This window comes from Silurus aristotelis (assembly GCF_946808225.1).
Source record: "Silurus aristotelis genome assembly, chromosome: 10".
Lineage (NCBI taxonomy): Eukaryota > Metazoa > Chordata > Actinopteri > Siluriformes > Siluridae > Silurus > Silurus aristotelis.
This window is the reverse complement of record NC_139583.1, coordinates 9,289,816-9,305,564: the sequence shown is the minus strand read 5'-3', so window position 1 is coordinate 9,305,564 and position 15,749 is coordinate 9,289,816. Positions and strand designations below refer to the sequence as shown.

At 38.5% G+C, this 15,749-nt stretch overlaps 2 protein-coding genes across 3 annotated transcripts in view; one reads left to right on the top strand and one right to left on the bottom strand.

Moving 5' to 3' along the window:
• LOC310731884 (uncharacterized protein) overlaps positions 1–15,749 on the top strand; it is a 421,718-nt gene that overhangs the window by 22,095 nt on the left and 383,874 nt on the right. The gene's annotated exons all lie outside the window — the stretch shown is intronic.
• The window catches only part of fam107b (family with sequence similarity 107 member B), a 40,430-nt gene continuing 28,003 nt past the window's right edge, over positions 3,323–15,749 (bottom strand). Inside the window, exons 1-4 of one of the 2 annotated variants that reach the window (XM_083551986.1) lie at positions 10,818–11,010; positions 9,502–9,682; positions 5,059–5,215; positions 3,323–4,364 (exon numbers count right to left, since the gene is read on the bottom strand). In XM_083551986.1, coding sequence (XP_083408112.1) covers positions 4,245–4,364; positions 5,059–5,215; positions 9,502–9,682; positions 10,818–10,860 — 501 coding nt within the window. In that variant the 5' untranslated portion in view covers positions 10,861–11,010 and the 3' untranslated portion in view covers positions 3,323–4,244. Of the gene's footprint in view, positions 4,365–5,058; positions 5,216–9,501; positions 9,683–10,817; positions 11,011–15,749 lie in introns of those variants that run through there. The other variant, XM_083551985.1, reaches the window with a different exon arrangement.

Below are 15,749 nucleotides of genomic sequence, written 5' to 3'. Positions count from 1 at the left end.
TTATGCCAAAGTGAAAAGCAACAACAAATGGTGCAAAAATTAAAAGGCAAATTGCGTTTTTTATGCAGACAAATTTTCACTGTAATCAAACCATTTCTCATTAGTTGATGTATCCCCTTGCAAGGCTGTGTGCAGATATTTGTTTATGTAAAATGCAACACCTGTCACATGTTCTTGGCAGCTCACAATTGTTGGTTGGACTGTTATTGTGCTTCTTACAACTTTGACAAAAAGTGTTGAACACAGTTAATGTCATAACTTGTTATTTATCCTTATTCACTTGGATAGTTTGTTGATAGATGGAGTAATGTGGGTTTCATAAGCTGACAAATTCAAAGGGTTTATGTTATAACATTTCTTTTTACATTTATGCAAATATATACGTAATATTTGTAAGTTGAATAATAAAAATTTAGAGTTATTTAACATTAGGGAGTATTTGCATTTATTTCACATTACATTTAGCTACATTTATACTGCCTCAAAGTTATATCTGGCCCCTTGAGGGCAACCATTATGCTGATGTGGCCCTCGGTGAAAATGAGTTTGACACCCCTGCTGTATCAGTTCTGTTTGTTCATCAAACACTGGCAGCCTGTGAAAACGAACATGTTTTGTCACGTCTCAGAGTGTTTATTTTTCTTTCAACGTCTTAGTTTGTTGCAGATGTGAATACTCAGCATAAATAGGTTAACTTTAATCCTTTTTAGATTTTATTAGATCAAACAAGCTTTCATTTCTGATCATTTTTAACTACAGCAATTTATCAATTGGGCATTTTTCAAAATGACTATAACTTGTAAGTTGAGTGTTAAATTATCTCACCACTAGAGGCAGTCGATCATCACAAATTGTTCGTATCTCAGCCTCAAATCTAGAGAAAAGAAATTGTAGTGGTCTAGTGGTTAAGATGCAGCGCTCCCACCGCTGCGACCCGGGTTCGATTCCCGGTCAGGGAACCATCCCCAGCCACTCTTAGTGCCGGTCCCAAGCCCGGATAAATTGGGGAGGGTTGCGTTAGGAAGGGCATCCAGCGTAAAACATGTGCCAAATCAAACGTGCGGAGGATCCGCTGTGGCGACCCCTAACGGGAGAAGCCGAAAAAAGAAAAAGAAGAATACGGTAATACATTGGTTCGGTGTACTGAACAAGTACGTGGTAGCATTTTAACCGCTTTTGGACCCATAAAATGCACAGTCATCATATAACAATCGTCATAACGTGACGAGTTCCGCAGCCAATAATACACTATATGGCCAAATGTTTGTGGACACCTGACCATCATACACTGAAATCACTCGAATGTGACAGATGGACGCAGGAAAATCAGCTTTGAGGGTCATGTCATAGTTGAGCCATCCATGAAATTGTGACGGGCTGTTAGATTTTTATCATGCCCAAACAAAACTTAATTCTTGGAGAGGTTTCCTATGCGATCTACTGATGCTAGTGGTGCCTTTTCTTATCAGGGAAGAATCACACAGCACACAGCATGGTGCATATGTTCTTCTCCAGTTAAATGCAGATAACAGACAAGTATATTTACACACTGGGGAAAAAAAAAAACTGTTCCTGATTGGGTTATTTACACACTGACCTAAAACTGTTCCTGATTGGGTTAGAAGACATAGTAACCAGAGATTTGTGAGCCATGACAAAGACTTTCTGTATACTTTACATCCTCACATCGTAAATATCCTATAGACACTGAACAGACCACATAGTAATGTGTTTAGAGAACCAGTGTGAGGCTCATCTTAACTATAACACGGGGTCATTGTCTATATTCAGTATTAAATCTCTAACCTACAGTACCAAGTGGACTTTGCCCTATACATGAATTAATTTAAAGACTAAGGCCTGTAGTGTCATTTTCTCTCTCGGTTCCTTTACCCAGTTATCATAAAGATCTTAAACCTCAATACTTTCAGTACCTTTAGATCAATGGTTCTCAATGTGGCCCTCTAGTGGGGAATAAAGACATGACAGGTGAGGCGCAATAAACAGCAGGATTTCTCTCTTTTTTGTGCTTCATTAATGTAAACGTTTTCTATATTAAAAACAAAGTTCATACACTTAAAGCAACCACAAACAATTGTTATTAATGAAAGGAAATAGTAACAAAATCAGTTAAGGGTACCCAACACGTTATTCTTTTCTCTATTTTTGCACTTGATGTAATTGATTTATAATTGCTATTTCAATAAAGTAGACCTTTTTGACTTGAGGTATTTCATTACCATTTTTGGGGGTGATGGAGGACAGGTGGGGTTTAAAAATCCACCCTCCTCTATAGTGGGGAACGGCAGAAAATGATTGAGAACCACTGCTCTAAAACATCCGAGTGCCTGATAACACAGCTCACTTTCAGAATAGTCTTGTATAATCCATGTTTGAGCATGTTAGAGAAACCTTCACAATAATAGGCAGATCATTTTAATGTTATAGCTGATCGATCAATATTCAAATCAGCCAGTACTCAAGGTGTTGCTGTCTTTTAGTCAACGCCACTGTATCTAAACCATACATCACAGGTCTCACCACAGTCCTATAAACTTTCCCTTTCACACTTGCAGTTACCCTTCTATCACAAATCACTCCTGCCACTCTGCTCCACCCACTCCACCCTGCCTACACTCTTTTCTTCACTTCTGTAACACAGTCTCCATTACTTTGCACTGTTGACCCCAGGTACCTGAACTCCTCCACCTTCTCCACCTCTTTTCCCTGCAACCACACCACTCCACTGCCCTCCCTCTCATTCACACACATGTACTCTGTCTTATTCCTACTGCCTTTCATTCCCCTTCTCTCCAGCACATATCTCCACTTCTCCAGGTTCTTCTGAACCTGATCTCTACCCTCATCAGAAATAACAATATCATCCGCAAACATCATAGTCAATGGACACTCCTGTCTGACCTCGTCCGTCAACGTGTCCATCACCACTGCAAACAGGAAAGGGCTCAGAGCCGAGCCTTGATGCACCTCTCCACGTCCACCTTTAACAAGTCAGTCGTTCCTTCTGTACACTTCACTGCTGTCACACTGTCCTCAGACATGTACAATCACCAGTGCTCACAATATTCAAAATATGTAAATTTAATATTAATAAATATATAATATAATATAATATAATATATATATATATATATATATAATATATATATTATTAACTATAACCCTCAAAACTAAGCGTGGCATCTTTCAACTTATCTTTTCATAATCACATATTTAAATCTTTTAAATAAAAGTGTGAAAAATAATGAATCTTGTAGTTGACCAGTATCTTGATGGTATCAGGAAATAATAATGAGCAAAGTAACATGACAAAATAATATTTATTAAAAGAGGGTTTACAATTTTAAAGTCAGCATCACCGGTTCATTATTGGCTCAAATCTACATAAATCTAAGAGTTTTCAATACTGAACTAACAAACCAAGGCTTTGTTTCTAGAGCTTCTTGAACTCTACCAGCTACTCCCTTGTGGAACATCTCCAGAGTGCTTTAACACAGCACTCAATAACATACTGAACAATATTTTATGTAAAAAAAAAAAAAAAAACCTGAAAACACATCAACCTAGATCTACTATTGCTTTAAAGAGATGAGTGCACAAATATGGGAAATGGAAAAAAATAAACTTGCACGCTCTGTACATCACACAACAAATCTTGAAACAATGTACTGACAATAATTCAAAATTGAAATGACATGATTTTTTTGTTTTGATTATGAAGTCAGAAAGTCCTCAGGAGACCCTCTTCATCCCAAGGCAAAACAAAACAGAAACAAAAAAAACTCATTATTTTGGCTTACAAGAGTCCATCCAGTGTCCCATTTCAATGTGGGGATAAAAAAAATTAAAAAATTCTTTAAGTGGTTTTAAGTTTTCTAAAAAAAAGAAAAGAAAGAGAAACAAATGGAAAGACTCTGTATAGGTTCTTTTTGTCTTGCGATGCAAGTTCACCAAACACCTGCAGCCCGTGAAGACGAGGATGCTTTGTCATGTCTCAGAGTGTGTTTATTTTTCTTTCACCCTCTTAGTTTGTTGCAGGTGTTCAGCAAAAAGAGGTTAAGTTAATACTGGTCATGTCTGCAAGCAGGCAAAAGAAACCAAACATGGTCACTTATTTTCACAGGAACACAAGGAGCAAGAACACCAGGAAACCCCCATAAACTGCAGTCCAGTTGCCATGTCATCATGTGCCATGGACATTTTCCAAATCTACGGCAACGTGTCTAAGTGTTTCGCTCTTGCTCCTCCACCTCCTGCTTGGTTCTTCTTAGATTGCTTTTCATTTTGACAAATTCTGGTGTGTTCTCCTGCTCCTCGTCCATCTTCTGTTGCTCCAGCTCCAACTAGAGTGAAAAGACAGGAAGACATTTCAGTCAATTTATATACGCACCACTAACGTAAACCTTTGCTACCTTTTGATGTGTGTGTGCACTGTTTTTGTTCAATGCACCAAACATTCATATCTGTATTCACATTTAACTCCAAAGTAGCCTAATTTTGAGTGTTCTTTATGCTCTTGTTCTATGTTCTTCCCAACACTCCCAGAATCACTGAGAACACTAGGAGGTGAAAATGGCAGCACTCTCAGCATGGCCTGTGAATTCTCTCCCTAGCAGTTTCTCAACCTCAGCTACATCACTGGAGCTCATCATTTAGTTTTTGGGACTTTTTTATTATTATTACATACCCACAATTGATTTGTACTTGTTTGCAACATTTTCATTAAATGACAGTTGGCATAATTTCCCAAAATGTAAACAAACTAGTAGCTTTATTTAAACCGCTTTACATTTAAAGAGCACTGCACATTCATATTAAATGTTGTTCATCTTGTGAGCTTGTCCATTTATTCTGGTGACCCACATTGCATGACATTTTTTATTTTTTTCCCCATTAATTACAATGGGATGTGGTATTAACTAGATTCCTGTTCTGAAAAGCTACACAAAAAAAATACCAAACCTCTAATCATTCAAAACATTTTATCAGAACAGTCTGCATTGATGTTTTTGTATTCGTTACATCTTTCATATATACCTGTTCAAGTTTCTGCTGTCTTTTCATGAGTTCGATCTCCAGGTCACTGTGCTTCTTATGAGCTTCTTGCTCTGCCAGTTGAGCTTTCACCACTTGATCTCTCTTCCTCTTCTCCATCACCTTTTGTAGCTCAGGCTTGTTCTGGGGAGCCAGACCCCTAGGACACAAAAACACACACGATGAGAAAACACATGCCAATCGAAATGCAATGGCTGGCTGGCATCGATCAATGGTGGCAGCAAATGTCATCCCGGAAAAACCTCTCTCCAGAACAGAGAACGTTACATAATGTGAGGTTACGATCTTATATAATGTCTGCCTGCTTCACATGTACACACCACACAATGGGGACTAAATGGCCATCTGTAGCCATGCATGATTAGCTCTGCTCTCTGGGTGAAACGGGCAGTCGTTGGCATCTGTGAGCGCTCATATAGAGAAAGGGGAATTCGGCATGTGTTCAGTTGCTTTATGACACTGCATGAGAAACAGAGATGTTTCTCACGCAAAGATGAGCCGCAAATGTCTCAGAGGAACATGGATAGTGTGATAACCCTCACGCTTACACTTTCTGGTTGCACAACAGAAAGAAAGTGGTAGTGTGCAAACTGTGTGAAATAACCATTTAGGAAGGAACCAGGGTTAAATCCTTACTACTGGCCGAAAAACAGGGTATGAAATTTGTTCGGGCCTGGCAAGGCATCTAAAAGCCATTGTGCTGAAGAAAAGAAATCGACAACATCTGGAAAGAAAGAGAGAAAAACAGACAAAGCAAAAAAGGCCAGAGAATGGTAAAGTATGACCGAAATGAGATGCGTTTGCATGACAGGGAATGTGTTTAAAAGCACCCCTGACACTTAGAACAAACCTGAATGGAACAAAACCGTCACATTCTGCCTTTTTCAACCAAAATTACGTTTCGACTGAATATATGGTGAAGTGTATTAGTTTATAAAAATTTACCTAAACTAAAGTAGACTGTGACTATTAATAGTAACTATTATTAAAATTACTATAAACAAATAAACATTATGAAGTCAGGAAACATCAATATAGCAATAACCTACTGTGAAGCTGTAAAGTCTATCTACCATGGTTACTGATTAAAAATTCTTGAAAACATCTCACAAAATGACCTTTGATTCATCTGGTTAAATATCATTATTGTGTTAACACCCTTGCAATGTCCATTTCTGGTACAGAACACATTCCCCACATTATTTCACCAGCATTAACAGTAATGGCTGGTAATGACAATCAACAAAATTGCCAAAAAAATATTAATGGAAGTAATGAATGGCTTTTAGTTATGACAATCTGACTCGGGGTTGACCATTACAGCGTCCCAGGCAAACCAAATACAGTTACTCATCAATAGCACACATCTTGTGTATCTTCTGAATATTAAGCTTGAGGTAATTTTTTTTTATTGTTCCAATTGTTCCAACCTAAGAGAACAAAACAGTTATTTTGGCCTGGTCCAATGGACACATGAGTGAGCAGTCCGTCAAGTTTATGTTATACAGTATCTCACAAAAGTTAATACATCCCTCACATTTTAGCAACTATTTATTCATATGTTCTGTAGTACAGATTTACTGTCCTCTAAAAATAACATACAGCCATGATTTTCTAAATAATTGGCAACAAAAGTAAGTACACCCGAAGTGAAGGGATCCTCTTCCACGCCTCCATAATGACATAATAGAGCTGCTGGATGTTAAATACATGGTGCTTCTCCACCTTGCGATTGAGGATGCCCCACAGGTGCTCAATAGGTTTCAGAGCTGAAGACATACTTGGCCACTCAAATCACCTCCAGCTTCCTCAGCAAGGCAGTTGTCATCTTGGTAGTGTGTTTGTAATTCATAAAATGTATGTAAAGTAATTCATGCTCTTGGACAGACTGTCTTCAGCAAGCTGTTTGCGGGCTTTCTTGTGAGCCAGCTTCATAAGAGCCTTCTTTCTGGGCCGTGGACCAGCACCGGGTCTGTGGGTCAATTGGTACCGGGCCGCACAGAAAGAATACATAACTTACATTATTTCCGTTTAATTTATTATCTGATTCTGAACAATGTTTTTTTTGGACAATTACCGGATTCTCTTTGCCACATCTGTCTATGACTTACTCTTGATGCAGGCCAAGATGCCTTCTTAAAGGGGCTGCTCTGGCTGGTAACACATAATACATTACCACTAAATAGAAACCCCCACGCTAGCAAAATGAACTCAACACAGTGGATTCACGTTAATTATTATATGTAGAAAATACCAGTTTTTATCATTTTATTTCGTTGTATTTCTCCGCCACCTATTTCACCTTAAAGGCCGGTCCGTGAAAATATTGTCCGACATTAAACCGGTTCGTGGCGCAAAAAAGTTTCGGGACCACTGCTCTAAAGCAAACTCTGTTCTGACAAAAACATGAACATGATAAAAAAGACATGGCCAAGGCTTTTGGAAAACAGAAAAGGTGTAAATCTACAATGAAACATTATTTTTAACATCTATGATCCTTGAAAGAGGTTGCTTAGCCATGCTATCCCGTTATTGCATAATATTATTATACTATATTATATAACGCGTAAACAGGAATGTGCATGACTCTCTGTATTCCCACTTTGCACCCAGTGAATTACCAGCATCCTGACCAAAATAATTTAGTCACTGAAGATGGTTTTCACTGTGCAAAGGCAATCACATATTTTCTGTATATTAGCTCACTATAAATAGCAAATATTTGGCTGTTCACGTACATAGATCTCACACACAAAGACATTCCCATCTCCAGCACCCAAATATCACCTCTATGTTGTTACACTGTACTGTGTATAGCGACAGATTTGATTCTGAATTTATAAACTGCAGGACAGTATTCACTTAGTATATAAAAATAACAATGTGATGGTATAATGTTTTGAAGAATAGGTTTTTATAGAAAACCTGCTTGTGAGCTGACCACAAAAAAATAAAAAAAAGCACACTGAATCCTGTTACGGACATCAATAATCCTTCATTAATCTTCAGGAGTCGGTAGCTACAAGTACGCCAATGCAACAAAAGTATGAGAGAAGTTAAAGCACTCTCGGGATTTAACTGTCTGCCGATTCATTCGGTGCAGACTGAAAGACTGAAATGATTCTCAGACAGAGAATCTCTTCAGTGCACTTTCCATGACCAAACTCCACCACAATAAAAGGCAGAGGGCAAACTCTTTATTACAAAAACTCCCCCAGCTCACACCGACCCACTGTTATGTAATCCGTAAACTACATTGTAGTCTGCCTCGATCACTCACTGCTCTTCACATCCTGCTCTGCCTGCTGAAACAGTGCTGTGACCAGTTTATTCTTTAATATGCTTACCAACAGTTCGAAGTGATGAAGATAAAAGAGGCAGGGAGAAAGTGGGAGAGAAAGAGAGTGTGAGACAGAAGGGAAAGAGGGAATGAAACGAAGTGATGTGAGGGATGATGCTGTACTCCTGCTTATGTAACTGTTCATTGCTGCTCATCCCTATGATTGTCACGCATCACTGCTGGATCTGAGCCCATCCAGACAGCGTAAATCTGATACAATTTTAGTCAAAACACACACACACACACACACCAAGTCAAACAAATACACTGAAGGTCTGCTAGTCTACCAATTCTAGCTACCAGCAGCAGCAATGATAGTTAACCACTTTAGCGCTGTAATAGACTAATGTATATAAGGAGGGGACATTTTATTATCCAAGCATCCGGGTAACTACTTTAGTGTTGTCATAAACCTTCCATGGCACTTCCTTAAAGCTGCTAAACAAATAATATGCACGTGGGTGTGTATGTTTATCAATCCAGAGCAAATAACTATTAAGCAAGAGAAAAAGGGACAGACAGACATTACTGGCTGCTTCTTAGCTTCTAAGCATTCCTGTCTACTTAGAGACAGACAGCACGGTACAAAATGGCCTGCCAGGAAAATGTTTTACATCAGAAATTGGCAGTTCTAACTATTTAAAGTAGTTTTTTCCCCCCTCTATGGAGTGTAAAGAGGCATTGAACCACATAAAAGCTAAAAGCCTGGTATTTAAATACTGCTTGAATCTGAATGGTTAGAGAGTGTTGATTAATTACTAGAACAGCAGCCCAGTAGTGGTTTACAGGTATATATTAAATGTTCGTTCTAATATATTCTCATAATGGAGAAAATGTAATAAAAGCAAGCTATCTGTGACAGCTCAGGTCATTTGCTTTACAATACCATGCAGAAGCTAACAAGGATGATAAGCTACAATTGGTTGGTAGATAGCGGAATGTAAATGTAAAAGACAAGTTTGAGACAAATAACTGTAGTATGTAAACATATTCTTCAAATGATCAGTCCTAATGCAAAGCAGAAAAAAGAAGGAGCTGTAATGAGCTGTAAAAGAGAGAAGAAGAAAGACTGCTTAAAAGGTTACCTCTTCTGATTCATAAGGAGTTCCCGGTGGAGATCCTGGTGGTTCCTGGAGGTCTTCACTGGATTGATGAGTTTCTTAGGCCTAATGAGCTCGTCACAGTCTCCATCTATGTAGTCAGGCTCTGCCATGATGGTCCGCACACGAGGCAACAATCTTGTTGGCAACTCGGACTGGTCCAGACCTAAACGAAAGACAGAGAGAGAGACGAAGAAAAGAAGAAGTTAGTCAGGTCTCAGTTTTTGGGTTCGCTGACCATAAAGTAAAGACCAAGCACAACACCCTCAAAAGAAAAAAGAATCGAAATAGAGACTTGTGATGACAGCATGTTCATGGATATCTCTTCTGTATCTTTACATGAGTAAGAACATCACTGCATATAATTGGACCTTAGAGACTACTTCTGAGCAAATGTCTTTACCATTGAGAACAAAATATAACTGTAGAGTCACTTTTTTTTCCTTTTGGCAAAGGGAAATTAAACTGTCTACCATTTTTTTTTTAACTAGCATACACACATGCAGAACCAAAAAAAAACAACCACAGACATACAAAATAACCTATATATCAGGATAGTCAAGTTAGTGTACCTAACCAGAGATCACCAACAATGATTTTTCTTTGATAGTCCATAATATTATCACCCCACAAGCTGCTTTAACTTGACAGACTGATCTTAATCTTAGGGTATTTTTGGGTGCATAATTATTATTTTAAAAAGCTGTAGTTGACAAAAACATAGCCTGCCTACACTAATCCCAGTAATGCAGAAAATAATAGTTCTTTAGCAAATCATGCATAAAAGGCATATATTAAAATCAGTACAGGCTACTGGTACTTCTTTCTGTCAATAACTTTTTGTTATAGGAGTGAACGGAGTTACACAAAATTCCTCTATGAAAACATATTGCCTTAATAACAACCTGAGGAGGAAACTAGATAAACTGCTGGAAATTGTTATAGCCTATTATTCCCTATAGCACCACAGCTCTAAAAATAATACTGTTATTTTGGAACGTTCATTTGTTGTACCTTAAATTCGCCCTCGGAATAAACATTTAACGCATCAGAGGTCATTATGTATATGTTAATGACGCACAATGTTCATGTTTTAAAGCATACATATCAACGATATACGCTAAAACAATCTCGATGGCCATCTCTAAACCATCTACTATTAAAGTATTGGGCAGTATCTTTAAATGCTTTTCTATTTTATTCTCATTTTGTGCTGTAGCTTCATTTTACATATGGAAAGAAATACTTTCCCCTACTACAATAACTATAAATCACATATGAAACCATATTGAAAATCTCACCTGGCAGGAGCGGGAACTCAGAGTACCTGAACACTGTGTCCATGTCAGATTAATTTAACGCAGATGTTCTGAATAGAAAAAAGGAGCCGATTGAGCAGAGTTTCGATACAAAGCAAAGGATTACACTGTGGTTTGCTCTTGATGTTGCACTGAAGTGAAGCATTACACTTATGAGTGTTTTATTACCAGCCCAACCCTGGCTGAGAATCCACGATCCTGTTGGATTCTGTGGGTTGCCAGATTCCACAGATTAGAGTCCAGTCAGTATGCAATTTTACAAGTGGAAGCGTATCCTGTGTTATTTATTAAACTGAAGCCTACTACAGGTGGAGGTTACATCAACAATAAGATGCTTATTTTGCAGGGAACATTTTGATTCATTTCCCCTACTTTAACAATATAAATATAATGTGTATTAGGATGCACAACCTGGCAACATATATGGAACCCAATATATAAAAGTCAGTTTATAGATCTGTGCAAAACAATAGTGGAATTATATTTGTTCCATTTGTCTACTTTATTACTTAATCACATCAGAAAACTAACAGCGTGACGTAAAAATGCCTTTTTTGGAATAAAGCAGAAGAAAGTGTCTGCTTAGCAACAGCAAGTCCAGCAAAGGGCGTTCAACTAAGTGGACCCTGAACATCTGGTACCTGTTAGTTTTATAAACAGACTTATAATTACATTATTGTCTGTGGTGCATCTGCTAACTGAGATGTGGGCTGAACATTGTGTACAGTCCTGGAAAATCAAGATTACCCTGAACAGAAATGTTTCCTCGTTCCCCACACACCCAGATATCCCTCACTGATTAAACAAAAAAAATTCAGGAGTCAGACCGATGCTAAATAAATAATGAGCTGAGATCAGGGGTGCTGGGGTGAATGCAGGAAACAATGAAAGTGTTCAAATTGGAGCAGCTGGTGTCATGACAAAAGGGAAGCTCTGATAAGAAATCTATTTCACTGTACCAGCACTACAAGAATGATGACTGGGCTGTGGTATTTAGTTTGATTTGGATGTTGATCTGAGGAACTGATCCCAGTTCTGTACCTTTTAGTGGTCCAGGTTCCCAGGCAGACAACAAATTTAACCAATGTGGGCTTACACAAGCCAGTACAATCGGTGTAGATCCCATACCCAGATAAAATGAAAAGGTAAAACCTATTGTTTGGTGAGTTAATGTAATGCCACTCTATAACCACTAGATGACGCAACGTGAATGTGTTTGCCTATGCAGGAATGATCCCAAAATATTTTCAAGATACATTACTTTTAATACATTGACTGCAATTTCATATACCTGGAATAGATAAATAAAAAAAAAATTAAATTTTTTTTTTTTAAATAAATAAATAAATAAATATGGTATGTTTCTTGCATTTTTGATGCATCACATGATCCCAAAGTCAAGTCTATGATTTATTCATTAAAAAAATAAAAATTAAGCACAACAAAACATGAAAACGCTATGCCTTGACACTAGACAACATCCTTAACTTGGATTGTTTAATTGAAATAGTTTTTTTTATATATATTCACAGATAATTATTTTAGTCTTTTTAGTTTATATTCTCTGTGGTAAAGAAGAATTTGCATATCAATTTTCAGAAAACGAAACTTGTATGAATCAACACATAATAATCATACAGCTTATCTCTTCCATTCAACCGTAAGGGTTTCAACCACACATTTACACATCTGACAGGAACTGCAATCGTGCATACAGGACAGAATCCTCGCTAAGTTGATGTTAGGTACAACCACCAAAACTACTACCACCACCATGACTACTATTACCACTACTACTACTAATAATAATAATAAAGATGCCCAACCAACAACCCCATCTGTTAGGTTGTAGAATCGGTTGTAGAGAACAACACCAGTGCTCTACAGAGCAGTGTGGCCTCCCCTCTGTGGAACCAGTAATTAAAGACATTTAGCTCTTTTAAGCTATGGGTGTGTGTATGAGGGGGGTGTGACTATGTGTAAAGGAAATGCTCGTTAAATAGTCTGCATACTTATTAAGGTAGGAGACATGAAGGTTTTGAGGAGGCATCTGTTTGTCAGTGCTTTGCCTACTTTCATGTTTCCATGTACACACACACACACACACACACACACACACACACACACACACACACACACACACACACACACACACACACACACACACACACACACACACACACACACACACACACACACACACACACACAATTCCTGTTGGTTCTGTGGGTGAGCTAATGTTGTGCATGTGACAATGCAAATCAAATAAATTTGTATTAAAGCTGATTAAGCTCTGCTTCTGTCCATCTGTTGCAAAAAAAAAAGATTAGATAAGCATGTTGTGTGTTTAAGCAGAAGTCTTTAAAATATTTTGCAAAATTAACAATCATACATTACAAAATCTGACACAAGCATACCTTTCTGCCTATCAGTCTAACAAGAGTGTGTGCGTGCACGTGTGTGCGTGTGTGTGTGTGTGTGTGTGTGTGTGCATGAGGGTCCAATAGAGCATCCTGAGATCACAGGAATTATTAAAATTGATGGTGTGGATTGGGAATGTGCACAATATTCCAGGCACAGTCATCCCAAGCTTCAGAGGCAGAATAAATCGGACTGGTTGGGAACTCTCACATTTCACATTTCTGCAACATACTATTTAAACAAGAACGATCGATATCCAAAACATCTCTGAAGAACATAAACTATCCAGGTTCCATGAAAACTACCAGCTTGATCAGCTTTTACTGTACGTTTTCTAACAAGATTTTAGATATCTTCAGGCACTTTTTTTTTTTACCACAGCATTTGTTGATATCTGACATTACCTTTATGGAAAATAGAAGATGCCCTTTACCAGAACGACATCGATTTACCTCAACTGAGCAGCTGAGCGTTAAAGGCCTTGCTCAAAGCAGCTTGGAGTTGCTGGGATTGGAACTCACAACCATCAAATCAGAAGTCCAACAACCACAGAGCTCCCACTTTATACTTTTCCCGCCATTTGTAGCTCCTCCCTAAACTGTTACCACAAAGTTGGAGGCACACATTTTATGCTCTTCAAATGTAGTAGCATTTAATTTTCCTTCAGTACTTCAGAACTAGGTGCAGTGCTCGAATTAATTCAAGTCTTATAGGGGGGGGGGGTCCCCAGTTGTTGCATATATTTTTTACTAAAATAATTTTGGGTTTATTACTAAATTATTTTAGTAAAAAATATATGCAACAACTAGGGACCCCCACTATAAGACCAAATAGGGGGTCCCAGATTTCCCCCCCCCCAGCCCCCCCTCAATTTGAGCACTGACTAGGAGACCCAAAACTGTTCCAGCATGACAATGCCCCTCTGCACAAAAGCCAGCTCCATGTATACATGGTTTACATAGACTGAAGTGGAAGATCTTCAGTGGCCTCCTAAAGAGCGTTGACCTCAACCTTGTTGAACACCTTTGGGATGAATTGGAACACCCCAGGAACCCTTGTGACTGAATGAGCACAAATCTCCAAAACCACACTCCAAAATTCAGTGGAACATCTTCCCAGAAGAGTGGAGGTTATAAAAGCAAATAGGGGTTAACTGTTGAATGGGGAATTCTCAAAAAGCACATTTGAATAATAAAGGTGTCGATAAACAAGTGTCCATATTGTGTATATTTCTGGAACACAGAAAAACTAGTGCTTTTTGGCATATGAAGAAAGTCAGCCCAAGTAATTGCAGGTTTTTCCAGACAAGTAAAGTTTTAACAGAATAATACAAATGAATACAAATGAAAAGGGGAGATTTAACGTAGGTCAAAACCTCTCCTTATAACTCCCATGTCTAACATGAATGATACATAACATCTGATTAGAAGTGTCCTAGTTACACCTACTTATCAGATATGCATTATGCCAGCAGTGTGCATGTTAGCTACAGTGTGACGCCAGTGAATTAAGTTTCATTATCACACATTTGGATTTTATGACAAGATCAACAGCCAAACCAGAGACGTCAAACAGAAGCCCATTCATCGGTTTGCAGCTTCCTCTATTACCATATACTATTGGTAATGAGCACACGAGAAACTGGTAGCTCCCCAAAACTGAACGCAGACGTACAAAATCCCCTGAAAGGGTCAAGAGTGGGAAAGCAGCCATGATCCGTTTCAGCAGCGAGGATTAAAAATGAAAGAGTCAGACATAGTGGAGACGGCAATGTCTTTGTCCAACTGCTCCGAGGTTCTCAGTGGGACAGAAAGAGACAGTGCAATGAAGGGAGGAAGGGAGCAGCTGGCAGTCTATTACACCATCTGACCCTCTGCCTTTCTTGTTGAGCATGCTTTAGACTCGGCAGGAGGCCAAATTTTCTCAGTCACTCTCCTTCAAAACCCCTTTAACTGACTGCATGCGGCAATCGCTCTGTTGTCATTCTAAAAGTGGCCACCGGGTTCTTCTTCATACTAAATTTTATTTTATTTATCAACAGACCGATAGTATTTATCCCAAACTCAAGCTTCACAACCAGAACCTTGCCCATCCCCCCACAAATGCACCCTCTCCCCTCAGCCCCCCACAGTCCTGCCCTGACTGTAATCCCTACTCCATATTATCCTTTTCTTTCAAACACTGCTCCACTTACGTTCGCTTTTTGAAGAATCATACTTATAGGAGCCCAAATGCAAACAGTTCTCTGTAAAATATAAAAAAGTATATATTTACTTATTCTAATCATCAGTTTCATCTAATAAGCAAAAATGTCCTGCGTCTCCATTGGTGGTGACAATAAAACAGTAAGTAAGAAATTTGTGTACAAAAGGTGTATAAGAAAATGTGAGTGTGTGTGAGAGAGAACGAGAGAGAATGACGGCTCAAGCACTACAACATGGCACCACATTCAAATGCTAATTCAAAAATGCTAATTGGACCATGCGTTTGCCA